This window comes from Mustela putorius, unplaced genomic scaffold (assembly GCF_011764305.1).
Source record: "Mustela putorius furo isolate JIRA1106 unplaced genomic scaffold, ASM1176430v1.1 tig00000551_pilon_pilon_pilon, whole genome shotgun sequence".
Taxonomy (NCBI): domain Eukaryota; kingdom Metazoa; phylum Chordata; class Mammalia; order Carnivora; family Mustelidae; genus Mustela; species Mustela putorius.
The window spans coordinates 827,212-855,072 of record NW_025421412.1 but is presented as its reverse complement, the minus strand read 5'-3'; the positions used below and the strand labels follow the sequence as shown (position 1 = coordinate 855,072).

General features: G+C 65.4%; 2 protein-coding genes across 4 annotated transcripts; both read left to right on the top strand.

The window, feature by feature from the left end:
• Positions 1–1,667: 1,667 nt before the first annotated feature.
• F7 (coagulation factor VII) lies at positions 1,668–12,141 on the top strand. 3 transcript variants are annotated; one of them, XM_045081276.1, is made up of 8 exons: positions 1,668–2,618; positions 4,742–4,862; positions 6,465–6,489; positions 6,560–6,673; positions 8,230–8,370; positions 9,063–9,172; positions 10,890–11,013; positions 11,494–12,141. In XM_045081276.1, the coding sequence occupies exons 1-8, from the start codon at positions 2,104–2,106 to the stop codon at positions 12,087–12,089; spliced, it is 1,746 nt and encodes a 581-aa protein (XP_044937211.1). In that variant the 5' UTR covers positions 1,668–2,103; the 3' UTR covers positions 12,090–12,141. The 3 variants fall into 3 exon arrangements, with proteins under 3 accessions (XP_044937211.1, XP_044937212.1, XP_004746061.2); XM_045081277.1 differs by having other exon boundaries at positions 2,535–2,618; positions 4,702–4,862; XM_004746004.3 differs by lacking the exons at positions 4,742–4,862; positions 6,465–6,489 and having other exon boundaries at positions 2,535–2,618.
• A 3,003-nt stretch (positions 12,142–15,144) lies between these two features.
• Positions 15,145–27,377, top strand: F10 (coagulation factor X). The gene is made up of 8 exons (XM_004745994.3): positions 15,145–15,292; positions 17,141–17,301; positions 20,511–20,535; positions 21,448–21,561; positions 22,950–23,081; positions 23,827–24,077; positions 25,927–26,044; positions 26,772–27,377. Exons 1-8 carry the CDS (start codon positions 15,223–15,225, stop codon positions 27,353–27,355), a joined length of 1,455 nt encoding a protein of 484 aa, XP_004746051.1. The 5' UTR covers positions 15,145–15,222; the 3' UTR covers positions 27,356–27,377.
• The last annotated feature ends 484 nt before the right edge of the window (positions 27,378–27,861 follow it).

Sequence of the window (27,861 nt, the reverse complement as noted above, 5' to 3'; positions counted from 1 at the left end):
GTAAAAGCTCAGAACTCCGCCCGCCCCACACGCGCATCGCGCTCACACTGGTCCACGCAGCACCGCGAGCTCCCACGGGAAACGTGGCCGCCCGTGAGTGCGACCCAGACGGTGACCCACACGCTGCATTTTGTCAAGAAATGACGGAAATAGCACGCATACTGTGTTGACCAAGTAAAGGTAACAGAGGACATGGGAAATCACCGTTTTGGAACGAGAGTCCAAGTGGTGACTTCTGAGCCAGGCAGGGTCCGGGTGGGGGAAGGGAAGCGTGCCCCACAGCAGGGAACACGGAGGCCAGGCCACGCTGCGCTCACCCACACGCCAGATCTCGCTACGCCAACCTGTTCGGAGGGACCAAATCAGATGCAATGGGTCATTGCTAAGAGACGCGGTACAACCCAATCACTCAAGGGTTAGGAGCAGAGACCAGAGCAGAGATGTCGCAAGCACTGACCCCCCCGGGAGCCCCTCCTCAGACCCACGGGCCAGGTGCCAGTCTAAGACCCACCCCTGTGCTGTTGTGGGCCTGTCTCAGACAGCGGACCGTGTGGCCATGAGCGAAGGGTGCAGGCGGGGTCCTGCTCCCTGAGCCCAGCCCTCTGGTGCCAGACAGCACACGGGGCTGCGCGGACGGCCTCCTCCAGCTAGCGGCCCCGTTCTGCCTCGCTCGCCGCGTGGGCCTGGGGTAGAACGGCCATTTGCCTGCACTCGACTGTCTTTCATGGACCGAAGGCCACCCCCCCGCTGCCCTCTGCTGTCCCGAACTCCCCGGAGGATCCACACCAGCCATGGGCTTGAGGGCTCCAGTGTGTGTCCCAAATCCACACGGACCTCTGCTGCCTGGCAGGTGCTGTCCGTGAAAACCTGTTCCCCACGGCTTTGGGCAGTCGGAGGAGCGTCCCTTTGCTGCCCCTCCCGGCCGGTCGGCCCGAGTCCACAGCCAGACGCTGCTCACGCTGCTCCAAGAACAGCCCCAGGCCCCGAGCTGCTCGAGGCACACGGGCACCGGAGTGAGAGAGCTCCCTGTGTTTGTACCCGCCCGGCAGCCCCGAGCGCAGCCTCTCCCGCAAGCAGAACCGTCACAGCCGTAACTGGCTAGATGGGTGACCCCACGCAGGCCCCGATCCAAGGATGGATGGTGTCTCTGTAAGGAGAGGGGGGTGGACGCACAACCAGGAGACCCTGTGCGGACCGAGGCCGGGGCTGGAGTGCGATGTCTGCAGGCTCCCCAGAGCCCCCGGCTGGAAGGGGCAGGTCCCCCGCTGAGCCTGCAGAGAACCAGGCCCTGCCGCAGACCCCTTGCTCCAGGACCTGTGGCCTCCAGAGCTGGCAGAGGACAGATTCCCGGTGTGGGAGTCCCAGTGACCCCCAGCCAGGCCCCCAGGAGTCCGGGAAGGCCCTAGCTCAGTCTACGGCAGGCAGCTTCTGGGCCCGAGGGAGCGTGCCTGGGGCACTCCACCCACCTCGGCCTGCGGCCTCTGAGACCCGGGTCACAGCTGCTGTTCATGCAGCAGCCCAGGACCCAGCCCAGGACCCACAGCCCCTCCACCTCCCAGAGGACACAGCAGCCCAATTTGGTAACGCAGACGTAGGAAGGAACCCGTTCTCGTGCTGGGTGGAAATGGAGTCGGGACACCCAGGAGTCTCATTTGAGAGTGGCTGCTGCGTCTGGGGCGCCCGGGGGACCCTGCCCCCAAGAAGGCCCCGCTCCGGTGCCTGCCGAAAGAGCCCGGTCCCTCCCCCACCAAGAACAAATTCCCAAGCAGCTGCTGAAAGTCACAGCCAGAAACCGCAGAAGTGAGCCACCTGTCGTCCCTGGGGAACTTCCCCTCAGGAGTTCGAGCTGGGGCCCCGTGGCAAAGAGCAGGGCCGTGCGCTCCCACCCAGAGATGAGCCCTGCTGGCGCCCGGCGTCTGCCATTTTGCCGAGGACAGGGCCCACGCCGCTGGAGGCCAGGTGGCCGTGTCAGTCTTAGGGTAACCGACAGTGCCGGGGGCCCAGGACGGCCCCACTCGGCAAGGGAAGCCTGACATCCGGGAAAAGCCGCCCCTTCTGCCAACCCTGGATGGAGGGTCACTCGGCGGGTGGCCTGGGCCCAGGATGGCGGGAGCCCCCCCTCCTGCTCCACAAGGCTCTGCGGCTCACCCGGGAAGCGGGGCCCCCCGGCTGAGAGCCCTGCGTCGGCGTCCGCGGCAGCCCTCCTGGCAATACGGACGTCCACACCCAGATCTCTGCTCTCCCCGGAGCTACTACCGCGGCGCGGCTTTCCACGTGCTGAGTCCGGCTGCCGTGCTAAGTGCCGGGGCTTCAGGGCTCCCGAGAGCATTTAGGTGCACGTGGTCGACACACGTCCGCCACCGCTGTCTCCGCGTGGGGGCCCCCTCTTTGCAGACACGGCTGCGCCGAGGGACCTGGCACCGCCCCGCCCCTGCGCTTGGGAGGCCGGTCCTCCCTCCCCCACCCGCTGCGGAGCTCAGAGGTCAGGACTTTGCCCGCCCCCCCCACTCCTGGAATGTCCACAGACCGCGTGACCCCAGGTCTCAGCATGGTTTCCCAGGCGGGCGAGCTGGCCCTCCTCTGCCTTCTCCTGAGCCTGCAGGGCTCCCTGGCCACAGGTATGTCGGGCTGGAGGGGCCCCTGCAAGCCATGTGAAGGGCCGTCGGGCCGCTGGCCTCTGCGTCCTCCTGCTGCTCCCGGGGCTCCCATGGGATCTGCACCCGGGAGCCTGGCTCAGGGGTGCCGGGTGGGATGCCCCCTCCGCTCTGCTCTCCTGCTCTTCGGTCAGCTGGTGCCAGGGATGGGGTGGGGACACAGCCGTGACCACAGACACCCTCCCGCCACCACGGCACGAAGGGGCTGAACACGCAGACAGAGGGTCCCACGGAGGCTTGCCAGGACGGCCGGTGGCTGAGGTGGTGACACGGGCAGCCACTGTCCCATGCCAGCCGCTAGCCCGGGTGGGACAGAGCCAGCCCGATTCCTGCGGGCACCCGAGGGACAGCACGACGGCGGCAGGGAGGGCAGGGCTGTCCTCGTCCTTCCTCGGGGCGGGAAGACCGTGCTGGCCAGGGCCGTCCCCCTCGCTGCCCGGCTTTCGCGGATTCCCCACGGTTGTCAGACTTGCCTCTGGTTCCGGAGGCCTGTCTGGGCACATCCGCTGTCCTCCGCGGGTCGCGCAGGGCTGATCCCGCTCTGGGCACCTCCAGCCGGTGGGAACCCCGACCCTGCGAGGTCTTGAGTTCCCGTCAAAGTGTCCCCAGACCAGACTCCCCAGGAACACACAAGCGTAGAGCGAGGTTGTCGTCCTGAGAGACGCGGCCCCTCAGCCTGCACCGGGAGCTGCCCCGGCCCCCTGCCCGTCCCCTCCCGGGACCCCGATGGGACGCACAGGGCCCTTCCTTCTGGAAGCCGAGTCTGCGGGTCTCCTGGCCCCACTCACCGCCCCTCTGGGACTCGGTTTCCCTCTGGCTCAGTCCTGGCTTTGCTCCCCCACAGCCCAGCCCGGGGGTGCCGGCGTGTGTGGGGGGGTGGGTTCCGGGGGTGTCCCAGCCTCGGCCTCGGGGTCTGCTCGGTTGTGGCCAGTGTCCGCGTCCCCACCACCGGGTCCTCAGGACGACACGGTCTGCATGTCCGCCAAGGTGTCCTGAGGAAATCTCAGCTGCACACGAGGCGCCGAGGGGCCTTCGCGAGCCCTGAGCCCACCCGCCCAGGCCCCCTAGGAAAATGGGGGGCAGCTACCTGCGAGCAGCTCGCGGGGCCCCCGGAGGAGGCTGGCAGGAGGCCGCAGCTGAGGGCCGGAGCGTCCACGCCGCACGCGCTCGTGAGCCAGGGTCCCCGCGCAGGGCGGCGCGGTCCGGCTCTGGCGACCGGCGGACACTCCCGAGACCACGCGGACGGAAGCACAGGCGGCGGGGCCGGGCGGGGGCGGCTGTGCCCGCGGGTCCCCTGGCCGGCAAGGAGGTGGCCCTAGAGGCCGGGGCTCGGGCGCACGCGCAGCGTCCGGCGGTTGGAGGGGCCGAAGCGGGGGCGCGGGCGGGAAGCGTCCTCGGAGCAGGACCGCGGCCCCCGACGGCCCGACTTCGCTCGCGGGGCCGTCGGGGGCCGTCGGGGTCAGCGGGCCTCCCGCCACCGAGGAAGGCCACGAGCCGGCGCCGCTCCCGAGCAGCCACCCCGGGCGGCCTTTGCTTCCGGTGGCCGCGGCCCCTCCGTGGAAGGCGAGGGACGGGCCTGCGGGGGGGCTGGGGTCACGCGGTGCGGGGCGGACGCGCGGGAGCTCGGGGCCGCCGGGGAGGGGCCGGGCGCGGGCTGAGCGGGTCTCCGGAGACGCCCGTCGCCGCGGCCGCTGCCCCCGCGCCCCCTCCGTCCCGCACGACCCCGCCGGCGTCCCCGCACTCGCCGCCCGCCCCCACGGGCCCCCGCGCCGCCGCGCCCCGCACGGTGTCAGCTGACGAGCGACGGACCCCGCAGCCGGCGTCGCCTCGGCACGTTCCCGCCTCACGCGAGTCGGCGGGTCCGCGCTCGGCCTCGTCTCGGGAGCGCGGCGCGGGGACGCGGGAGCGAGCGCGGGGCGGGAGCGAGCGCGGGGAGCGGCCGGGGGGGGGGCGGGGCTGGGGGCGCGGCGCCCGACGCTCGTGCCCGGCAGCCGGAGTCGGGGGCGCGCGGCGCGGCGGCTCCCGCGCTCACGGCCCCGCGGGCCAGTGTTCCTCAGGCCGAGGGCGGCCCACGGCGTCCTGCACAGGCCGAGGCGCGCCAACGCGTTCCTGGAGGAGCTGCGGCCCGGCTCGCTGGAGAGGGAGTGCCGCGAGGAGCGCTGCTCGCTGGAGGAGGCCCGCGAGATCTTCCGGGACGCGCGGCGCGCCGTGAGTGCCCCGCCCGGCCGCGCGCCCCCGCGGACCCCCAGGCGACCCCCGGCCCCCCCCACCCGGCCGCGCGCGCCCCCGCGGACCCCCAGGCGACCCCCCGGCCCCCCGGCCGCGCGCGCCCCCGCGGACCCCCAGGCGACCCCCCGCCCCGCCACACGCGCCCGGCCCCGCATCACACAACGCAGGGCGGCAGGCTCGCTCCGTGCGCCCCTCGCCTCCCGGGGCGGACGCCCACGCGGTCCTCCCCCGCCGCCGCCTCAGGGCACGGCTGTGCGGAGACCGGGTGTGCGGGCGCCTCCACACACGCGCCGCACCGCCCTCCCGCTCCCTCCGCTCCTCAGCTAGTGCGGAGACACGCTCGGGACACTCACCTCACGCTCGCGGGACACATCGCCCGCGCCGGGGCACTCCCGTCGCTCGCACGCACGCGTCCACACTCGCTTGCATGCACTCGTCTACACTCACGCTCACTCAGGCGTCTACACTCGCTCGTACGCACGCGTCTGCACTCACGCTCGCACGCACGCGTCTACACTCGCTCGCACGCACGCGTCTGCACTCACGCTCGCACGCACGCGTCTACACACACGCTCGCACACACGCGTCTACACTCACGCTCGCACGCACGCGTCTACACACACGCTCGCACGCACGCGTCTACACACACGCTCGCACGCACGCGTCTACACTCACGCTCGCACGCACGCGTCTACACTCACGCTCGCACGCACGCGTCTACACTCGCTCGCACGCACGCGTCTGCACTCACGCTCGCACGCACGCGTCTACACTCGCTCGCACGCACGCGTCTACACTCACGCTCGCACGCACGCGTCGCGCTCGCTACACGCGTCTACGTTCGCACGCACGCGTCTACACTCACGCTCGCACGCACGCGTCTACACTCACGCTCGCACGCACGCGTCTGCACTCACGCTCGCACGCACGCGTCTGCACTCACGCTCGCACGCACGCGTCTACACTCGCTCGCACGCACGCGTCTACACTCGCTCGTACGCACGCGTCTGCACTCACGCTCGCACGCACGCGTCTACCTCCTGCTGAGGCGACACAGAACGATGCGGTCTGCCGTGCACTCCCAGCCAGTGAGGCTACCAGGGCCCCAGGAGGCCCGCGGAGGACGGTCCCTCTGCACCTGTGCGCTGCTGGGCTTCTGCCGCGCTCGTCCGTGTGACCCTGACACACGGCCCGTGGGTGTCCGGTCGCTTGGCCCGGAGATTCCTCGGGAACCGGTCACGGAGCCTTTGCACGCGGCGGCCGTTCCTGCCCCCGCCCTCGGCACCCGAGGAGGACACGGCGGCTCAGAGCACACGGCCTGCCCCGTGGTCCCGTCTCGGAGGTGGCAGAGCGGGGACAGGCGCTCAGGAAGTAGGAAAGGGAAACGTGAGGCCTCCGTGGCCACAGCGATCAGGGGAGGAGGGCACAGGGCTAGGAACGACTTGGCTCCCCTGGAAACCTCCCCCGTCCCCAAAGGAAAGGCCTCCAGAGCCCCGCGCGGTCCCGCCCAGCCCGGCGCGTCCCGGGGGCCGTACAGGTTCGCCGGCGGGCGCCTCACGCCGCGGGCTCCTTGCTCCCCAGGAGCAGTTCTGGCTTTCTTACACCGGTGAGTCGCCGCGCGGCCCGTGGCCCCCGCCAGCCCCTCCTCAGCACACCAACACCGAGGCCCTCCACAGACGGGGACCAGTGCGCCTCGAACCCGTGCCGGAACGGAGGCTCCTGCGAAGACCAGCTCCAGTCCTACATCTGCTTCTGCCCCGACAGCTTCCAGGGCCGCAACTGTGAGACAAGTGAGGAGCCCCAGAGTTTGCAGGCCGGCGCGCGCGGCCCGGTCCCTGCTGGCGGGAGAGCCTCGGGGTCACCCGGCCGCTTCCGGGGACCCCACACCGCCTGCGCTCCCAGCACCCAGAGGCGGACCTGCCGGGAGAGCACAGGGGGTGCGCAGGGTGGGCTCCGCCGCGGGCCGCTTCCGCGCGAGCTGGGAACCCACATCCGCCCTTGCTGCTGTGGCGGAAGTGTGAGGTGGTTTTCGCCTTTCGAGCACCCGAGCAGAGGTCGGCGGTTCCTCAGGCCGGCCTGTCTCAGGATCCCCGGTTGGCCGAGAGGGCACGTAGACGTGGCTCTAGGCTGACCGACTCGAAATTACAGCTTGTGACAGTGCGAGGGTACAAAATAAAGTCAGCAGGGGGGCAGGTCTGGGCTTCCCACGGTCCTCGCCCAGCAGGGTCTCGTGGGCATCCTTTCGTTCTCCAAGAACAACGGGTGACGAGACTTAGGGAATGTCACCACCACCCCCAGGAACCGCACTGAGCCTCTGCATCCAGAGACTGGATTCGGCTCGGTCCTGGAGACGTGGCTGACCTTAGTCTCAAGCCCCTCCAGAGGTGGAGGGGACACCATGTGGCCCAAGACCCCACCATGAGTCACATTGTTAGACCACCCAGTGTGGCCCGAGGCCCCCAGGGAAGCTACATTCTTATCAGGCAGATTAAATTAAAAATGTCCAAATTAACCAGCCAGGGTGTGGAGGTCACCTCCGGGGAGCTCTTTGGGTGAATTTAATCCTTGATCACACAAACATACGTTGCTACACACACAGCCCTTCTCCTGGGCCTCATCCACCTAATGCTCTAAGCAAACCAGAGGCCAGTTATCGGGCTAGAAAACCTCCATGTCTCTGCCCGGCCTTTTGTGCTCAGGATCCCCGCTGTGAGTCCCCCGGGACCGTGAGGGTCAGGGTCCCTAGCGTAGGTCCCTCAGGACCATGAGGCTCAGGAGCCCTCGTGTGACTCCTCTGGGACGATGATGTTTAGGAGCCCTGGTGTGAACTCACTTCCCGGCCCGGCCTTCCTGCTGGGGTCCTGGACAGACACCGTGAGCGACCTGTGTCGCCTGCACTATAGCACTGCCCTTCAGAGTCAGAAGGAACGTTCCTCATCCCCATCTGTCTGCGCCAGTGGTCAGCCCCGGCCAGCTCACAGGAGCAGCAGGGCCCGGCTGTCAAACCATCTCCTCCGCCGGGCCTCTTGCCAGCAGGTCTCCCCTCTCAGTGGACACTTTCACTATCCCCAAGAGACTTGCTTTCCCTGGGTCGTCCTCGGTTCCCACCAGGGGCTGGGGGGTGCGGCCCAGAGACCCCACGGGTCAGTCCTCCGAGCCGGCTGATTAAGCTGCTCAGACGCAGGACCACGCCCAGCCCTGGGTCACCCCTTGGATGAAAGCGCAGGGCCAGCAGGTCCCTGGCTGTCTCTGCCGCATCGGCGAAGCACCACGGCCAGTGCTGAATGAGGGCTGGCTTCCCCCGACCCGCTGAGGTCCCACTCAGTGTGTCCCCTTCCGTCCTCAGACAAGAAGGACCTGCTGGTCTGCGTGAACGAGAACGGAGGCTGTGAGCAGTACTGCAGTGACCGTGCCGAGGGCGGGCGCTCCTGCCGCTGCCACGAGGGGTACACGCTCCAAGACGACGGGGTGTCCTGCGCGCCCACAGGTAATGGGTCCTCAGGGGCCAGCTGCAGGGCTGTGTCCTGCTCGTTCCCGAGGAGCAGCCCCTGTTCCTGCACGGCCACAGCCGTCTGGTGAGAGACGTACCTTCTACGTCACCTGGGGAGCTGGCCGCAGCAGCCATGGGCAGGACAGAGCCCGGGCGCAGCTCCCTGGAGGGCCCAGGCCGCCTGCCTGTTTGCGGGGGGAGTAGCGGGAGGCTCCACCTGCCCCGTCACGGGCCCGGCTCCCAGCTCCACCACGGCTCGGTCCAGCGTCCGGGTCTTCCTGAAGGCAAGCACTGGGAGGGAACCGGTCTCAAACTAAGTTCCAGCGGTGGGGGCACCGGAGGCCTGTCTGTCCAGAGCAAGGTGGACCCCAGCCAGGCTAGAGCCTAAAGTTGGGCCACTGCGTCTAAACCGTCCCTCCTCCGGCCCCGGGACCTTACTGGGGAGATGGAAAGCTCTGAGCGTGCCCCAAACAGCAGTGCCACCGGGCAAGGGCCGGTCAGCCTCCTCCGTCAGGAAGGCGGCCTGTCATTCCCCTGGGGAGTGAGCAGAGCCCAGCTTGCAGAGGGAGGGACCTCCGTTCCCGCAGGAGCTCCCGCAAGGGTGGCCCTTCCCCGGGCAGCCCCGGAGCCCAGCCCTCACCAGCTCATCATCAGGCATGAAGCCCCGGCCGACGTCTTGCTTCCTGCAGTGGAGTACCCGTGTGGGAAGATCCCTGTCCTGGAGAAGAGAAACGGCAGCAACGCCCAAGGCCGCATCGTGGGCGGCAGGGTGTGCCCCAAAGGGGAGTGTCCTTGGCAGGTGAGACTCCGAGGCCCTCCACGGGACAGCGGGCGATCAGCCGCTGGACCCCTGCTGGGGCAGGGCACTTGCCCCTCGTTCTGAAGCCCACACCTACCCACTCCCCTCTGTCTGTCCGGATGTCAGCTCAGCTCTGGCTCGGGGCTGCTGGCCTCACTGGTCTCCACAGACGAGGGAACCGAGGCCTCCGGGACAGATGCTAAAGCGGGGGTTGAACGCAGCCCAAGCCCCACCCCCACCGGCTTTGGAAGCCGGGATTCTCGAGTGCGCCCTGCCGTCCAGCAGGCATGCACGCCAGTGGCCAGGAGCCTGGGGCCTCCTGTGGGCCTGCTTCCTGCTGGAGATACAGAGCCGCCGGCCCCCAGGCTCCCTGGGCCCAAATCCCCACCTCGCAAGGGCGGGATGTACCCACTCAGGGGTCTGAGTCTCACCCCGAGGTCCTCAGGACCCTCCATGTGGGGACAGCGACATAAACTGTCCCAGAGTGTTCAACGTGTGGGAACCTCGTCAGGCCCACCGGTGGCACCAAGGCGGGTTCGGAGCAGCCAGTGCCCGGCTCTGCTGCAGCCCCAGGAGCTCAGGCCCGCCCCCGCCCCATCCCACCTCCCAGGGGTGGGCCGGCAGCCTGCGTGGGGCCAGGGCCCTCTCCTCAGCCGGGCAGAGTCCCGTGTTTGGTGTTCAGAGGGACACTGTGAGCGGGACACACCCGGACGGGCCAGACGGGTTCCACGGAGTCGGCGGTGTCTCTGGGAGGCAGGGCAGGCCCAAGAGGGTGGGTTTCTGTGTTCCGGTCCGAGAGACCCAGGGATGGCCGTCCTGGGGCTGAAGCCAGCACGTGCTCCCACCCGGGACCCCTCAGTACCATTCACCCCCTCCCCCAGGAGAGACGGCCGCCTCCCCCATGTTACTGGGGGGAAACTGAGGCCCATTGAGACTCAGGCCCAGGGGCAGTTGGAACAGCCGCCCCAGACCCCGCTGTCCCGGGGGCAGCACAGAGCCGCGGTCGGCCTGGCTGGCTGTTTTCAGGTGCCGGCGTCCTGCCTTCAGCGGGCAGGGCTGTGCCACCAATCCACAGCCCACTGTTGTCCCCCGGCTCAGGAGACGGTTCTCTGAGGGGCCCAGCAGCTGCTGGCTCAAGGGAGGAGGGGGCAGGTCCTGGCAACCTCGGTCCTGCCGTCCACACTTGGGACATTAGGCCTCCGGCGCGCTGGGCCCACGTCTGGCCTCTTTCCTCCTGGCGGCCGCCTCACCAGAGCACACAGCGGCCTGCCTCGCCCACAGCCAGGCCTCCCTCTGGCCCTCCTGCTCGTCCCCGTCCACAGGCCGGCCAGCCAGAGACTGGCTCCTTCCGTCGCCGTGGAAAAGCCCGCACAGGGAAGGTGTCTGTCCGCTCGTCGCTCAGGGACACTCCTTGCTTCCGGGACAAAGGACAGGAAGCACTTACGGGGAGCTACCTGCGCGCCGAGCACCTGGCTCGGTCAGCTTGCGGCCATTCTTCCCGCGTGCCCGGGAGCGCGACCCTGGGCCGGCCTCTGTGGACCGGGGTGCCAGGTCCAGCTTGGGGGGTGATACTGGGCAGGCTGGGGCACCAGCCGCCGCGTCCCATGGTCAGGCTCTCCTGAGGTGTCCACGAGCTCTCTGTGGCTGCCACTCGCTGGGCAGGCGGGTCCCCGGGGAAGCGTGATGGAGACATGACCTCTGTGTGGTGCCCGTCCAGGCTATCCTGATGGTGGATGGGGTGCTGCTATGCGGGGGAACCCTGCTCAACGCTGCCTGGGTGGTCTCCGCCGCGCACTGCTTCGAAACCCGGAAGAACTGGAGAAACCTGACGGTGGTCTTGGGTAGGTTCGGTGCCCCCCAACCCAACCCAACACACACACACCTGGAGAGGGACGTGTGACTGGGACCGGCTTCCACAGCCAGACCAGACCAGCGTGTCTGGGCAGACTGCAGGGCCCTGGGTCCCACCGCAACCATGGTGCCGCAGCCTCTGTCCCACTCATGTCAAGTCCCGGATGGCATGGTCGAGTCCCATCTCGCTTGGGCCAAGAGCCCCCAAGGTCACTTGGGCCACAGCAGGCGCCTTCCGCCCAGTGGGCATAGGACACTGAGAAGGGTCTGGAGACACAGAGGCCATCGGGCGCCCCTCCTCACCCGCCAGCAGCGGTCTGGCCCCGCAGCCCCGCCTCCTGCACCCTCAGCAGCCCAGAATCACCCCGTTCACACCCCGACCAGAGCCTGCGGGTGGCCGCCGGGGGCAGCCGCTCCCGCTGGCCAGAGCTGGACGCAGGGCAGGCATGAGCGCAGCTGGTCCCCCGCAGGGGAGCATGACCTCCGCGAGCAAGAGGGCGAGGAGCAGGTGCGGCGCGTGGCCCGGGTCTTCATCCCCGACAAGTTCGTCCCCGGCAAGACAAACCACGACATTGCTCTGCTGCAGCTGAACAGGCCCGTGACCTTCACAGACCACGTGGTGCCCCTATGTCTGCCCGAGAAGAGCTTCTCCGAGAGGACACTGGCCTCCGTCCGCTTCTCGACCGTCAGCGGCTGGGGCCAGCTGCTGCACAGGGGCGCCACGGCCGTGCAGCTCATGGCCATCGACGTGCCCCGCGTGATGACCCAGGACTGCCAGGAGCAGTCGCGCCAGTGGGAGGGCTTGCCCGCTGTCACCGAGAACATGTTCTGCGCTGGCTACCTGGACGGGAGCAAGGACGCCTGCCAGGGGGACAGCGGGGGCCCGCATGCCACCAAGTTCCAGGGCACCTGGTACCTGACGGGCATTGTCAGCTGGGGGGAGGGCTGTGCGGCCGAGGGCCACTTCGGGGTGTACACCAGGGTGTCCCGGTACATCGAGTGGCTGCACAGGCTCATGAACACCAACACAACCCTGCGAGGCCTTCTCCGGGCCCCGCTGCCCTAGCCCCGGCCCAGCGCCCCCCGGGAATAAAGCTGTTGCCTGCCTCTCCCTCGAATCCAGAAACACCCCTGCACTTCTTGGGGGGAGTGGGGGAGACGGGGGCGGGGGGACGGCCGCACTGCTTCTGGAGGGCCTCGCGCGCCTGGCAGCCCCTGCGGTGCACACGTCAGTGTGGGTTGCTGCCCGGGGGCCGCCGTTTACCGTCCGGGCCTTTCTCTTGGACGACGTGTCCGCTCTGTCATGTTCTGGAAGCACGTTCACTTCGGTGGCTAGCCTTCCGGATCTTTCTGTACACGTAGCTTCTGTCATATGATGGTAATGGTGCAGCCCTGTGCGCACATTGGGGCTGCCCGCCCTCCATGGTGTGCCCGCGTGCACCCCGCCGAGACCCTGGCGCTTGTCCCAGAGCCGGTCTTGCTCTCCGGCTCACAGCGCCCTGGCGATGATCCTTCCTCCGTGGAGGCTGGTGTTCGAATCCAAGAGGACCCTGAGGGTTCCCCAAACCCCACAGGACTAGGTGTTCTGCTCCCGACGAGGCCGATGACACTCCTCCGAGAGAGGCCCAGGGAGCACCAGGTCCTCGGTCCCACCCCGCGCACCCGACCGGGGGAAGGACCCAGTGACGTATTATCAGCCGTTCAGAGTGGGACCTGCTCAGCCTCCAGTCGCACTGGCTGTGGACTGAGAAAGAACCCGTCCGTGGGGGCAGCTGACGCAGCAGCGGGGCCCCCGAAGGCACTGAGGGGGAAGAACACAGCCCATGGGTGCCAGCCCCCTCTTGGGACACACCTGGGGGACGGTCCCTGGAGCGCCACCAGGGCTCAGCAGCGGTATGATCAGGCACCAGAACCCGCGGGGCTGAGCGGTCAAGCCGCGTTCCGTGCAGGGAAGACCAGGGGCGACACGCTGTAGCCACTGGGTCCGTCACCTGGTCTGTCAGGGTGTTACCGGGGCACGCGCCTTCCTTACATGGCGTCCTCGGCCACTCAGAATGGCAGCACAGAGCTGTGAGGACAGAGACCGTCCTCTGTCCCCAGAGGCAGACGTCGCTGGGGCTCGGGAGGTGGGCGTGTGCCACGTTGTCCCAGACCGGCTCTGCCCCCGGCGCGTGGCCAAGCCGCTTTCCCGCTCGGAGCTGCGGCTCCCGGTCTGCGAATGGGAGCCCTGACTAGTCACCAGGACGGGTCCCGGGCACGGAAAGGAGGCTCCTGGGAGGGCTCGGTCACGTCACGCCGGGGAAGCCCGTCCGCCGGCCTCTGGCGTCCTCCGATGCGCGGCTCGGGCTGCGGACGCTGAGGGGAGCTCAGCCTCCGGCGTAAGAAAAGGGAGCTCCCGGGGTAGCCCGTCAGCCCATCCAGACGCACACAGGGCTAAAAGGGACCCTGGGCTGCTGGCTCTGCCTCGGTCTCCCCGGCCATCGGTGGGGGGTGCGGGCCCCGCTTCACAGAGCTGCCACGGCACGGGTAGCCAGCGACACCGGACAGTCACTGAAGTCGAGCCCACCCAACGTGCCCACACGTGGCCGGCTACCCCCACCTCCCTCTTCCGCGCGTGGGTCTCACGTCCTCGAGCGTCCCCCGGGGGCTGGGGACAGGGAGGGTGTCACCCCAGACCCGGTCTCCCAGCACGCGGAATGCACCAGGGACCACATCGCACACATAGAGACAGGCTGTGTCACCCCGGCAGGCTCTCCGGGGCCCTGGTTCTGCGTGGAGCGGCCATGGCCCCGCAGACCGGCCCTGGCCCTGGCGCCTTCAGTCTGTCCAGTTTGCTGAGCACTTGCTGTGTGCCCGACACCGCTGCAGACCCTGGGACAGAGCAGGAGCCGGCAGACACACACAGAGTGAGGCTGACGTCCGGGCGACCATGGGCATCGGTGGCCACTCGCCATGTGCAGAATGCATCAGGCGTCCCGGGCGCTGTGGTGCACGGTGGTCTCTTGCCCTCTCTGGCCCTGTCTCTGTCTCAGTCTCTGTCTCTGACCCTCTCTCTCCTTGTCTCTGTCCCTCTCTGCCCATCTCTGCCCCGGTCTCAGTCTCTGTCTCTCTATCTCTCCCTGTCTCTGTCTCTCCCTGTCTCTCTCCCTGTCTCTTCCCCACCCCCCACCCCCCCATCAAGGGGCCCTTTACCCAGTGTGCAGCCTGCGCACCTCCCTCCCCAGCCTGACCACCGTGGGCTGAGCTGCTTCCCATGGGCACAGACCTGAGCTGTTGAGGTGCTGCCGTGTGTCCCCAGGGCATGAGCCCCTGGTGTGGGACCACCCCAGGGTGAAAGCCAAGCAGGGGAGGCCCCCACGTACTGCGGGCAGTGGGCTCGTCGGGTGCCTCCCGAGGGGCTGTGGACAGGCCGGGGGGTAGCTGGTCCTCATGTCCCCTCCCGGTGGCCAGACAGGCCTTGCTGTGAGAGAGAAGCAGATGTGCTGTGAGGCCCCCCTGGAGGGTGTGCAAGGCGAAGCCCCGGTCAGGAGCCGGGGCCCCCGCCCGCCTGCATGCCTGCAGGTGCCTCCACAGCTTGGTGCCTGGGCGGAGAGCTCGGGCTGACTCATCTGACTGGCACGGGCTGCGGTGGGCAGGGGAGGTCCTCCCCGAAGTCTGTGTGTGCAGGAGCCCATGGCCCAGACGCACACGCCTGCCCCTTGGCGGAATGGGGACCAGGACCCCCTTGGGGCTCTGTGCACTGTGGACACCACCTAGAGACAGAGGCCATGAGCCGGTCCCGGTTCGAGGCCCACGTGGGCGTCAGGCGGCCACAGCTGACCGTCTACACCCAGAGGACAGACGGGCAATGACACTCGGCTCTCGTCACGCTCTTAAGGATGAACCCAGAGCGGACGGAACAACTGGAAGCTAGGAATGACGCTCATCGTCTCCTTACAGTCCCCGTGCCCCCTGGGGGCCGCAAGTGACGAGGATGAACTCCCGGGACCTCCCTGGGCCCCAGCGACAGGGTGGCCCCAGCCCGCGGGGTCACCTGCCCCCAGCCCGCGGGGTCACCTGCCCCCAGCCCCCTTGCAGCCCAGGCTCCAATCAGGAAGCAGTGATAAGAGAAAGGCCACCAGCTGCCTGGAGCCAGGGCGACTGAACCTTGCCCCGGGGACCTGTCACGGCAGGACGGACGCACTGTCCTCGGCCGTACCATGGCGGGCCCACTGTGTCTTGTTCTGCTCGGCGCCTCCCTGGCAGGCCTCCTGCTCCCCGGCGGCAGCGGTAAGCTTCCCTTTGCCCTGCACATTGCAGAGATGGCCCTCAGGGAGAAGGAGGGGGGCAGGGGGCAGCTGATGCCCCCAATCCAGTGAGGCACGGAGGCCTCCCGTGGTATGACACGGCCAGGCCTGGTGGCCTCAGCCAAGGGCAGCCGGGCGCCATGTGCAGGTGGGGAGTCCGACGGCAGACCAGGGGTCACACACAGAAGCTCATGGACAGAGAAGGAGGGAGAGACCGAGAGAGACAGAGAGACGTGCCCCCCCCTCCACGGCCAGAGCGAGCTGGGGGGCCCAGGGGTCACAGCAGAGAGGAGCTTCAGTGGCAGAAAGAGAATGAGATGGAAGCCTCCCCCATCGGGCTGGCTTGGGCAGGGGCACAGGGTGCCTGGTTCAAGGCTGGACAGAGCTGGGTTTTCTGCACCTTCCAGGCCGAATAAAGGGGAAGCAGAACCAAGCCAGAGGAGAGGGCAGGGGAGCAGTGGCCCTGGGGCAGGCGGAGGCCTGGGGGCTGTTCATGCCCCGGATGAGCGGGTCCGGTGGGACAGGCGGAGGGGACCCTGTGTGCGGGGCCACGGAGGCGGCGGGAAGTGAGAAGACGGAAGTGCGAGGGACCCACGAGCTCAGGAGCGGGCGGACCTGGGCTGAAGGGGCGTCCACAGACAAGTTCGTGTTTGGCGTCAAACTTGGGGTGACGCCCACGCTGCCTCGGGCGGGAAAGCAGCCTGAGCTGGGAGTGAAGCGAGCATTTATTGAGTGCTAAGTGTGTACCCGCCTCGAGCTAACGCAACTCAGAGACGCGGGCGGGTGAGCCCCATTTGCCAGCTTTATCTATTTATTTATTTTTAAGATTTATTTATTTCCGAGAGAGAGCAAGTGAGAGCGAGTGTGAGAGGGGAGAAGTCAGAGGCGGAGCTGGGAGCCCGATGCGGGACTCGATCCGGGGACTCCGGGATCACGACCGGAGCCGAAGGCAGCTGCCCAACCAACCGAGCCACCCAGGGGCCCCCTGCCAGCTTTAAGGAGCAGGGGAGCCAGCTGCGTCGAGGCGCGGCGGCCCAGCGCCCCCTGGTCCAGGGTCCGGTGCTGCATGTGGGGGCGTTCTGAGCTGAGGGCCTGCCCACGGGGAGACCAGGACCCAGGACGGCAACTGGAGGCCGCCTCTGAGAGGGCCGGAAGGAGGGCAGAGAGGGGCGTGCGGACGAGAAAGCGTCCGGGCGCCCCGGCCTCCAGGGAGAGCGGGGCAGTGGAGGGGGAAGCGGGAGACGCAGCTCCCGAGGCTCTCGGATCCGGGACATTTCAGCGGGCAGGCCAGGGGGTTTTCGAGGGTCACAGACCGACTCAGTGGGTTTTGAAGTGAAATGGAACAGAAATCAAGTCAAAATGTTGTAACAAGTACTTTTTCTTGAAAGTGTGCGCGTGTACGTGCGTGCGTGTGCGTGTGCATGCATGTGTGCGTGTGTGCGCGCGTGCGCGCGTGCGTGTCCCGGGACTTCATAACCGTGCTCACCACAGCCTGCCGCTCCCCCCTTACCGGGATGTGAGCCCCCGAGGGGGCGGGGTGCAGGTGGGGCTCCAGGAGGCGGCAGCCCCAGGACTCCAGAGCAAGGGGAGGTGAGGAGGGCCGGGCGGCCACGTGAAGCTCTGCAGGACAGGCAAGAGGCTGGGGGCGGCGGGACGGGGCGCGTGCGCTTCCACACAGAAGGGTGCCTGGGGCCTGGTCACTTTGGGGTCGCCAGGGAGCAGGGCAAGAGGAGGGGCAGTCTTGCTGCGTGGGGAAGAGCAGTCCTGCCTGGTGCGGGGGAGAGCAGGCTGCCGAGGCCCTCCGGGAGACACGGCCCTCCCTGTCCACTAGTGTTCCTCAGCCCGGAGCGCGCCAGCAGCATCCTGGGGCGCGTCCGCAGGGCGAACTCGTTTCTGGAAGAGATGAAGAAAGGGAACCTGGAAAGAGAGTGCATGGAGGAGACGTGCTCCTTCGAGGAGGCCCGAGAAGTCTTCGAGGACACCGCCAAGACGGTAAGGGCTGGCGGGCGGGCGTCCTGCCGCTGCGCCCCTGTGTGGAGGCCGGCCCGGGCCCCTGCCAGAGACAGCGAGCAGCCCAGGCCCCCCGAGCTGTCCCGCGGGGGCGGTGGGGGCACTGAGGGCCGGCTGTGGTCCCGTCTGGAGGGAGGGTCGTGAGGCCGTCCGGAGGCCTCGTTAAGCCAACTCTACAATGTAAGTGTTCATTTAAGAAACGATTCAAGGCCTCGGCCGCACCTCCATGGGTTGGGCCGCACACGGGGACATGGAGCCTGGCGGCCTTTGCCCACATGCACGGCCGCCGTCATAACTGACGTGGGCACCTGCCTAGTTAAGGCACCGTCGGTGAACATCCCCTCAGACAGAGACAAGCTGGATCCAGATGTGGAAATACGGAGAAGCGAAGACATCAGAACAGCTGGAACAAGTCTGAGAAAGAGAAGGAGTCACAGTCCGTGCCTTACAGACGCCCCATGAAGTCACACTGACCGCAGAGCCATTGGTGTGTGTTCCGGGAAAGGGACAGACTATGAAGTCCCTAAACGGACCCACAAAAATAAGGCAGATTGATATTTGACAAGTGTTCATAAACAACCCAATGAAGGAAGAATTGTCTTTTTCAACTGATGGTATTGGCACAACTCCCATGGCGGCCTACGTGTACAAAACTAACTCAAAATTATCCTAGATCTGAAGGTAGAACACAAACCTTCAGGGAGAAAATGGTCATGATATGGAATTAGGCAGTATTTCTTAGACACACCTAAACCATGACCCATAAACAGAAAACAGGTTAATAGGTTTACTCAAGATTTGAGACTTGCTCTGTGAGAAATCTTGAAGAATAAAGACACAAGCTACTAACTGAGAAGATGCTTGCCGACCACACACCGGCAGAGGATCTGAACTCAGAGGATATGAGGAACTCGCCCAGCCCAGCGGGAGAATGCCAGTGACCAACGGGCCACACGGAGCAGAAGATGTGACCAGACATGTCCCAGGGACGCACGGTGGGCAAGTGCGCACAGCTCTCGCAGCCTGCTGGGCCCTCACGGGTGCTCGAACCCCACCGCAGGCTGGAAACCATGGACGGGACCCGGAAGCTGCTGCCCTTTGACCCCGCAACCCCACTCCTGAGTGTGCACCTGCTCACACGGATGCCTGGGTGTGAACGTCTGTCATAACTCCGGTCAGCATCACCCCGGACAAGCAGCCATGGCCACTGGGCCGACCGGCAGCCTTCCAATCAGGGAGGTGACATGCCGCTGTGCCCTCGGGGCCGGGGTGTCCCAGTGAAGGAGCTAGTCCCCCTCGCAGGTTGTGCAAGGCACTCAGAAGTCATGGCCGAGACCAAGGGCACATCTGTGGGCCTGGGGGGCCGCTGCTACGGGCTGTGAATGTCGGGGGCCGGAGTGGCTGTGTCTTGACCACACCACTGGCGGCACACAACTGGGCCTGCGTTGGATTTCACAGGTTTATACACATTTTTGCTGTGTGATTCTTTTCTCACTGGAATTCTAAAGAGACAGCATCTGAGTTTCCAGAGGCTTCTGGCCTGAACCACAGAATGACCAGAATTCACTCTCACAGCCCCAGAGGCCGTGAGTCCAAATCAAGATGTTAGCAGGTGTCGGCACAAAATGAACAAACCCTTTAAAAATGGAAAGGAATAGTCTTATTCGAGCCCATGAGGCCGGCTGCCCATGAGACAACCTTCCCACAGAAGCCAGAGCTCCAGGGAAGCAATATTATATATTCTTCCTGTTATGTCAAGAATTACAAACCATCATGAAGAACCTTCCAGGAATTCCAAACTGTACCTTATGCCTTTAGTACGTGCAAGGCTGCAGGCTTTAGAGGTGTGGGGACTTAGAGAGGCATTCATTTGCTCTTAACTATACAGATATATTATGTATATATATTTTTAAGATTTTTTAAATTTATTTGACAAAGAGAGAGAGATCACAAGCAGGCAAAGAGACAGGCAGAGAGAGAGGGAAACAGGCTCCCTGCTGAACAGAGAGCCCGACGTGGGCTTGATCCCAGGACCCTGAGATCATGACCTGAGCGGAAGGCAGAGGCTTAACCCGTGGAACCCCCAAGGCGCACCCCCACCCCATCTATACATTTTTTTTTTTTTAATGGGCTCCAAGCACAGAGCTCAACACAGGGCTTGAATTCAGGACCCTGAGATCAAGACCTCAGCTGAGATCAGGAGTCAGACACTTGACCGCCTGAGCTGTCCAGGAGCCCGAAGGAGACCTTTACTCTTTAGTTTGAAACGTTTCCTTTCAATTATCCGCTAGCGGCGTACAATGTGCACTCAGGGCAGCAGCAGAGCCTGTGCCCCAGAGGTTCTGTGGGGTCATTCTGACCTTGGTTCTGGGCAAGCGTAGCTCCCCCAGGCGCCCAGGAGCCGGACCACAAGCACTGAGAGTGGAAAGGTTCCCTTTGGAGGTCTGCGGGAGCGCGAGCTCGGCGCCCCTCCCTGAGTGTCGGGCGCTGCGTGCCATCCTGGGCCCTCCTGGCCTCGTGGACTCAGCCCTCAGACCTCTGCTGTCTCCACACGTGGCTCTCGTGCCCTCTCCGTCTCTCCTGAGCCCTCAGGGTCGGCCCTGAGCCGGGTTCTCCTCTCCAGCCCTAATCTCATCGGCCCACACCCTATTTCCACGAAGACCACATTCTGAGGTTACACCTGAAGTTGGGAGGGGGGACACTGTCAGCTCAAACGACGAACGCAGCAAAATTGATTTTTCAGACCATGAACATTTCTTAGTGTGATACAGGCTTTCGGTGGCCTGTTTTAATCTAAGGACCAGTTACCATTTCCTCAATTTACCATGAGCATTCTCCAAGCATCTGACCCCTGACTGACTCTCTGACACAGATAACTTCACTCAGAACCACTCGTTGACCTACGTGGGTGTAGCAAACAGAGTAAACCGTTTCTGGTACAATCCATTCCTTGGTGATGAACTTGGAGATAGATTTTCCAAGCTTAGCAGAGCCGGTGCCTCTAGGATGACGGCAGCCCCATCTGTCAGATGCGCAGGTCTGAGCGTCCCTCACAGGCCGAGGAGCCCCAGAGCGAAGGCACCAGGGAAGGGCTCCGCTTGGCAAAGGGTCCTACTGAGGCTGAGTGCGGTGGTCGTGTGAGACGTCGGTGTTCTCTCTAACGTATTTTAAAATCTTCTTTCCCCTTTTAGACTGAATTCTGGAATAAATACGCAGGTAAGATGCCTTCTATTCTAATATTGGGTGGGGTTCGTTTGGACACTGAAATAGGCAGAAATCATATTTGAGTTTTGAAAATTCTTCCTCAATTTCCTTTCCGTTCTTGCTTATTTCTTACTAACCTGAGACTTTCCCTCTCTGTGTGTTTTCATAATGGATATTGCGAAATCGTTTTTTTAACTTTATGCTAATTCTAGTTTTGTTATTTACTTAAATGTACACTGAATTAGCTCACTCTCACTTGCAGAGTACCCAACTCTATGATGATTTCCTTAACCCAAGGCATTAGGCAGAAACAAAGCGCAGGGTCTAAAAGGTTAGGTCTTCTAGGAACACGGGATGTTTGCGGCTTGTGAAGCGGCACAAACCACGAGTCGTGTTATATTCTGGTAACACTCTCCGAATTTCTCAAGATGCCCATCGGACGTGTCTCTGCAGTAGACGGTCCGCAGGCACGGAGAAGTGGGACGCCCCGTGTTCGTGCCGGACCGTGACCTTTGCACTCGTCCTTTCCTCCAGACCGTGTGGGATGAGGCCCCAAACACGGGTCTTGTCCGTGCTGAGCCTGGCAGCGGGTGTCCGGCAACCCCTGCCTTCTGACCTCCCAGCCGGTCCCACACGGTCACCAGCCCCGAGCTCCTCACGCTGCTGAAAACACAGCGTCCAACTTCCCAGCAAAACCAGAAAAGCTTATCAACAGCCCGGTTAGATCAGAGCGTCACGTAGCTAGAGCCGCAAAAGGTGGGGGTAAAATGAGGTCCAGATGGGAGACGCGCACGGGGAGACAGGAGGGATTTCGGGTTCATTCCGGCCACCCGAACGGCACGTGCCAAGATCAACACAGCAAAGCCATTTCCATGGCCGTGGGAGCTGCCGGCCAGCTGAGGTTCCCAAACCCCATGTCTGCAGACGGCGACCAGTGTGAGAGCAGCCCTTGCCAGCATGAGGGCCGGTGCAAAGACGGCCTCGACGAGTACACGTGCGCCTGCTTGGAAGGCTATGAAGGCAGAAACTGCGAGCTGTGTGAGTTCTCTTCCCGGGGTCCCTTCGGCGCGGGCTCGCCCGGCGGGGCGGGAGCGAGCCTCGTAGGTTCAAGTCTACGCCCCCATGCGCTGTGCCCTTGTGGGGCCAGCAGAGCCCACGTGGCCCATGGTCTGCTCGGCTCTAGGTGACAGACACACAGCCACGTCTCTTCCTCTGAGAGGCACGTTTGTGGAGCACGGGGCCCGTAACTCAGAGGAGCTACTCTCCCGGCGCCCCCCACCCCACGCCAGCTACGGTTTTGCGGTCCCAGCAGTGGCTCTGGGTCACCACCTTCCACTCACTTCTCTGAGTACGCACGTCAATTCCAAATTCCGGGATCGTCCAGTTTTAGAAACATGATACCTTCAATGCATTCTACATGGAAAAGTCACTGAGAGTTTTCCTGATTCGGTGATTAATTTAATAAACATTAGATCTGCATTAGCTGCTTTCCCCCAAGGAGAGGACCTCCGTGATCTACAGAATGGGCCCTGAGCTCGGGCCTCTGTGGGCTCGTCCCCGCCGGGCCCGCCCGCGCCACCTCTGCCGCTCACCACGCGGCACAGCCCCGGGCCACCGTGCGTGTTCTCCAAAGTGGCACTAACGTGGGTCTTCTCACTGTCATTCTTTCGCCACCAAAACCCAAATGGTGGAACGTGACGTAGTCGGCCATGGCGGCATCGGGGACATGAGGAGGGGGTCGGGGGTGGCGTGTGTGCTGGAGACAGCAGGCCACCCCACGGGGGACCCCCTCGGCCAAGCCTCGATGCCCCCGAAGCTCCACAGGTTCTCCGTGCCGAGAGTGTCCCCTGATGGGCCAGGTGGCCAGAGTCCAGGGCACACCCCCACCCAGACCCCAGGCTCTGAGATGCGTCCCTGCCCCTCTGCGTCGTAGGGGATCCTCCAGCCTCCGTGGATGGGCTCGCAGCCACCCTGCCCACCCCAGCTCAGCCTGAGCACCCTTCCCTGGCCCGTCCTCCTGCCGGGGCCTGTGTGCACAGGGCTTGGGGCTGTGGGGCAGGGCGCATGCCCTTCTGAGGGCTGAACTTGAGACCTGCCAGCCTCCAGGGCCCACCCAGGGTGCGCTGAGGTTTCTGCAGGATCTCTTGGAGGTCTGGCGCCCGGGGCCCTGCAGACGCCGGGCCGTCCCCACGTGGTCTGGGGAGCGGCAGGGCGGGATCGGTGTGGACACGGAGGGGCGGTCCCCGGCCCCTGCTCTGGACATGCGTCCTGTGGCCTGGGCGCCACTGAGGGGCTCAGTCCCGTGGTTCTGGCCCCTTGCTCCGGCTGGCAGGTCCACTGTGGGGTGGGCGGCTGGGCGGCTGGAGCGGCCGTCCGTCCCCGGGCTTGACGCAGCCTCGGTTCCCCCGCGCCGTCCTCTCCCGCAGCCACGCGGAAGCTGTGCAGTGTGGACAACGGGGACTGTGAGCAGTTCTGCAGGGAGGAGCAGAGCTCCGTGGTGTGCTCCTGCGCCGGCGGCTACGTCCTCGCGGACAACGGCAAGTCCTGCGTCTCCACAGGTAGGAGCGGGCGGGCCCGCCGGTGTCCGGGGGCCCCGAGGGGCGGCGACAGACTCAGGGTTTCTGGGAACCGTCTGAGGAACGGGCCAGCGGGATTGCCTAACTCCCCAGGTACCGGTGAAGACGGGGGTGGCGCCTGGCTCCCAGCCAACCCTGAAGCACCGTGACCTGCCTGTGACCTCGGCATGTCCCGTTGCCCCGGGAGTCGGAGTGGGTGCGGGGCAGCATGGGCTGACTCTCAGGGCCGGGGACGCGGCAGGCCGGGTGCAGAGAGCCGCAAGGGGAGCCACGGAGGCGTCGGTCGTCCAGGCCCAGCGATGGGCTTTAGTTTCCTTTTCTGTGATGGAAGCGGGGCCCTGAGTCTGGCCTGGAGGCTCTCAGAGGGCACGGCCTAGGGAGGGGACATGAGCAGGACCCCCGCCGCACCGAGGACCCCCCTGGGCCAGAGCTTCTGAGAGGCCGCCCCTCTCTCTTAACTCCACCTGCTTCTCCCGGGGCCTCCCGGGGGCCTCACGTGCTCCTCAAAGCCGGGCACCCCGTCTGACCCACAGCTCTGGTTGGGGTGCTGAGTCTCGGGCGTTCCAGAAGGTGGGCATGTCCCCGGCCTGTGGCAGTGGCCTCTGTCGTGTAACCCGGGCTCTCAGGGGTCCGCTCTGCTCCGACACCCTCCAGGTCGGGTTGGGAGAGCTGCGCATGTGGGACAGGGAGGGTCTCGCCCTGCTGAAGCCAGCCCGTGTCCTTCCAGAGCCTTTCCCCTGCGGCAAAACCACGACGAGGCGCAGTAAAAGGACGGTGATCGTCCACAGTGGCCAGGGTCCCTCAGAGGCCGAGGCTGGCATGCAGGAACAGTACGACCCCGGGGACCTGCCCGCCACCCAGAGCACCCTGTTGCTGCTGCCGTTCAACGAGACAGACCGCAGCCCCGGGGAGGACTCGAGCAGCGTGATCCGGATTGTGGGTGGGCAGGACTGCAAAGACGGCGAATGCCCCTGGCAGGTGACCATGCAGCGGGCCTGGGCGGCACAGGGGGGCACATCCCTCTGGCTCCGAGGCGCACGGTACAGGGATGTAAAGCGGGCCCTGTCCCCAGCCCCCGTCCCCCCCACTGTGCACCCATGACAGACAGACAGACAGACGACGTAGTCCTGTGACCCCAACCAGCTCTGGCTGCAGGCTTGGGTCAGCCGGGGGTCGGGGTGGGGGGCTGCCCGGTGGCGCCAAGCCCTGGACTGGCTCTTCGCCCCCCCGCGGGAGACTCGCTGCCCTCGTGTACTTGCTACGTGTAAACCCTGGTCAGGCAGGGAGTGATTCGGAGAATGTGCGTCGTGTGTCCGCCGAGGTAAATAACCCCTCTCCGCTTGTTGATTTGGACTGAGGTCACCCGATCTGGCACAGAACAACACAGGACTTGTGCTCGGAGCCTCAGATAAATGAGGACCAGTTTTTAACGTGAGTGTGTCCCAAAGACCACGTGGGACGCGTTCACACTAAAAACTGCTGTTTATGTGATTCGGGTTGAACTGGGTGTCCTCTGTCAATCCTAGGATTGACCTCTAGCAATCCTAACTCAGGGCTTAGCGTTCAGGACCCCAAGCCAACACGGCTTCTCCTACAAGCAAAACCCCAACAATGGGCTCAGCGTGCCCTGACTCACAGCTCCGCAATGGGGTGCATTTGCCTAAACTATCCGGAGGTCGGGGCGCATTCAGAGAGAACAGCGTGAGTCCGGTGCGGCGCGGGCGTGGGGCGTGGGCACGTCCGGATCCAGGAAGGGCCGCGAGCCGAGCCGAGCCACCCCAGCTGGAGTTGGTGTGGGACACGGACCCCCACTAGGCGCACATACAGCTCCGTGGAGGCAGCCGGCGCGCCCCCACCTCAACTTGTGAGCCCAGGCGGCAAGGCCGTGACTCTGGACGGCATTCCGTAGGCGGAGAGGGTGTGGGGGTGTGCGTGGGCAGCGGTTATCCTGTCTGGGGGACTCCTGACTCCTGCTCCCCAGCCCGGCCTGGTGGCCTCCCTCCAGGTTAGGGGAGGAGCTGGGGTCCGGGTACGGGAAGACTGTCCCTCACTGGCCACCCAGGCCGGCTTCGTGGTTCAAGGGTCATGCACAGACAGGGTGTCTGTGTCATTTCCCGCACATCACAGCAGTCTTCAAGGGCTTTCTCCAAGCCCCGGATTGCTGCTTATCCCACGGGCCGGCAGACACCCCCAGCTGGGAAGGCCGGCTCGCACCCCGAGGACTCTCCCGGAGAGGCAGCAGGCACTCCGTGTCCGGATTCGCTGCCCCGCTTTCTGGGGGAAGGGGTGCTGTCCGCCGTGCCCCCCAGTGCTCATCCCGCCAGGGGGAGCGTCCCCTCCAGGGGAGCCCGTGGATGCCAAGGACATTGCCCTTGACGGGGGCCTCTGTGGCCCCTTGGGGACGACCTGCCCCAGACACTGCTGGTTTCTCCCTGAAGACGCGCCTGCCCGGTCTTGGTTGAATTTCATAGCCACGTAGCAAAGGTTTTCACATGGGACATCAGGTTTCTGTGAGAGCTCTGGAGGGGACGTGGCCGCTCTGACCCCGGAGCCCGTGGTCCGGGTGCGGAAACCGCAGAAGCGCAGCAGAACCGTCCCCACGTGCCATGCCGGGCCCTCCGTGGGCGTCAGCAAATGTCTGCTCCGGGCGCAGGAGCTGCCCAAACCTGACCGGACCCCCCAGGGGCACCCCCACCGCGAGCCCGACAGAGGGAGGCCGTGGCAGTCTGCAGGTCTCAGCGGGGAGGGCGGCAGGGGAGGCTGCGGCCCCGGCGAGGATGTGGAGGAAGCTGGCGTTAGGCCCCACCTGACCGCGGTGTCCCCGCAGGCTCTGCTCGTCAACGAGGAGAATGAGGGATTCTGCGGCGGCACCATCCTGAGCGAGTACTATGTCCTCACCGCAGCTCACTGTCTCCAACAGGCCAAGAAGTTCACGGTGAGGGTAGGTAAGTGGCCACACAGCCCCCTGCCCCCCTGCCTGGCGGGGCCTCGTCACGTCCTCACCTCTGGAGCCGCTAGCCAGAAACACTATTCCACACAGGGGACCCTGAGGCGCAGGTGGGGGGGCCACGGAGCGGGGAGGGGGGTGTCCCCGACGCATGCCTGTCCAGGCCCAGGGTTGCGAGCCTCCCCTCCGCGTCCCTTCCTCCAGGAAGGCTTCCAGGGCCCAGCGCACGGCCAGCATGTTTTGTTACGCGTGTGCCCCTCCCGCAGGGCCAGCCACAAGCGCGGCCGTGCTGCGATCGTCAGCTCTCTCCGACAGGTGGAGTAAGTCGAGTGACGTCTCTTCACCCAGTATATCCGAAACGGTGGTAGTAGTATTTCAACGTGTCATCAATTTTAGAAGTATTAATGAGACCTTTTGAGCTTGTGTTTTCTTTCCCCGTCTGAGAACTGACACTCGGCATGTCCCTGGTCCAGAGCTGGCGCCCCCGTGGCCCGGCAGTCCCAGGACACGTGTGCCTGACGGGCTGGCCCTGGTTATGGAGTGTGACCTGCGGTCGCCCCGGGAGCGACCCTGGAGGTCGTTCTTTGCTCCGAGGCCCCCTTGCTCAGATTTCCGGTGGCCACACCCCCTTCCCGTACGGACAGAGAGGGCCGCTCGGAGCAGCGCCGTGGGTGAGCGCCCGGCCCGCCCCGAGCCGAGCCCCTCCGTGTCCGCGCCCCCCGCAGGTGAACGGAACACGGACAAGGAGGAAGGCAACGAGGCGGCACACGAGGTGGAGATGGTCATCAGGCACAACCGCTTCGTCCGGGAGACCTACGACTTCGACATCGCCGTCATCAGGCTGAGGACGCCCATCACCTTCCGCATGAACGTGGCGCCCGCCTGCCTGCCCCAGAAGGACTGGGCCGAGTCCACGCTCATGACGCAGAAGACGGGCTTCGTCAGCGGCTTCGGGAAGACCCACGAGAAGGGCCGCCTGTCCAGCACCCTCAAGATGATGGAGGTGCCCTACGTGGACAGGAACACGTGCAAGCTGTCCAGCAGCTTCAGCATCACCCAGAACATGTTCTGCGCCGGCTACGACTCGAAGCTCGAGGACGCCTGCCAGGGGGACAGCGGGGGCCCCCACGTCACCCGGTTCGGGAACACCTACTTCGTCACCGGCATCGTCAGCTGGGGAGAAGGCTGTGCGCGCAAAGGGAAGTACGGGATCTACACCAAGGTCACCAACTTCCTCAAGTGGATCGACAGGTCCATGAAAGCCAAGTCCACAGCCCCGGCGCCCACGGGGGACCCCGCCCCTCATTAAAGTCATTCCCCCTCAAGACCCACAGGCAGCCGCTGGTGTCTCGTTTGTGCTCACACGGGCCGCGCGTCCGGAGCCCGACTCCCGTCCAGGACAGCGCGGTCCGGGTCGGTTCCCTGCGCTGCTTTCCTCTTGCTCAGCTGAAGACGTTTCTTCGGGACGCAGGCCCCTGCCTTTCCCTCGCCGGGCTGGGGAGCTGCTTCGGGAAACGCCATTTTTGAGGGATAGGAGTCTGGACCCCGGGGATGAACAGAACCGCGATGGGCCGTTCCTGGGCACAGCGGGTCCCTGAGGTTTGATTGCTGCGGCGCGGCTCAGGACTCTCCAATTACTGGGTGCTGGGAGCAGGGATCGGGCAGCCCACGGCCCGGGGTGGGGTGGGGGGCCCGGCGCTGAGACAGCATGGAAATGCGTCCCCGGGGGGAGCCTCTCTGAGCCTCTCCCAGGCAGGGACGCGTCTGCGTAGACCTAGCGGCTGCTTCTCCCTCCTGGCCTCATGCTGGCCTCGG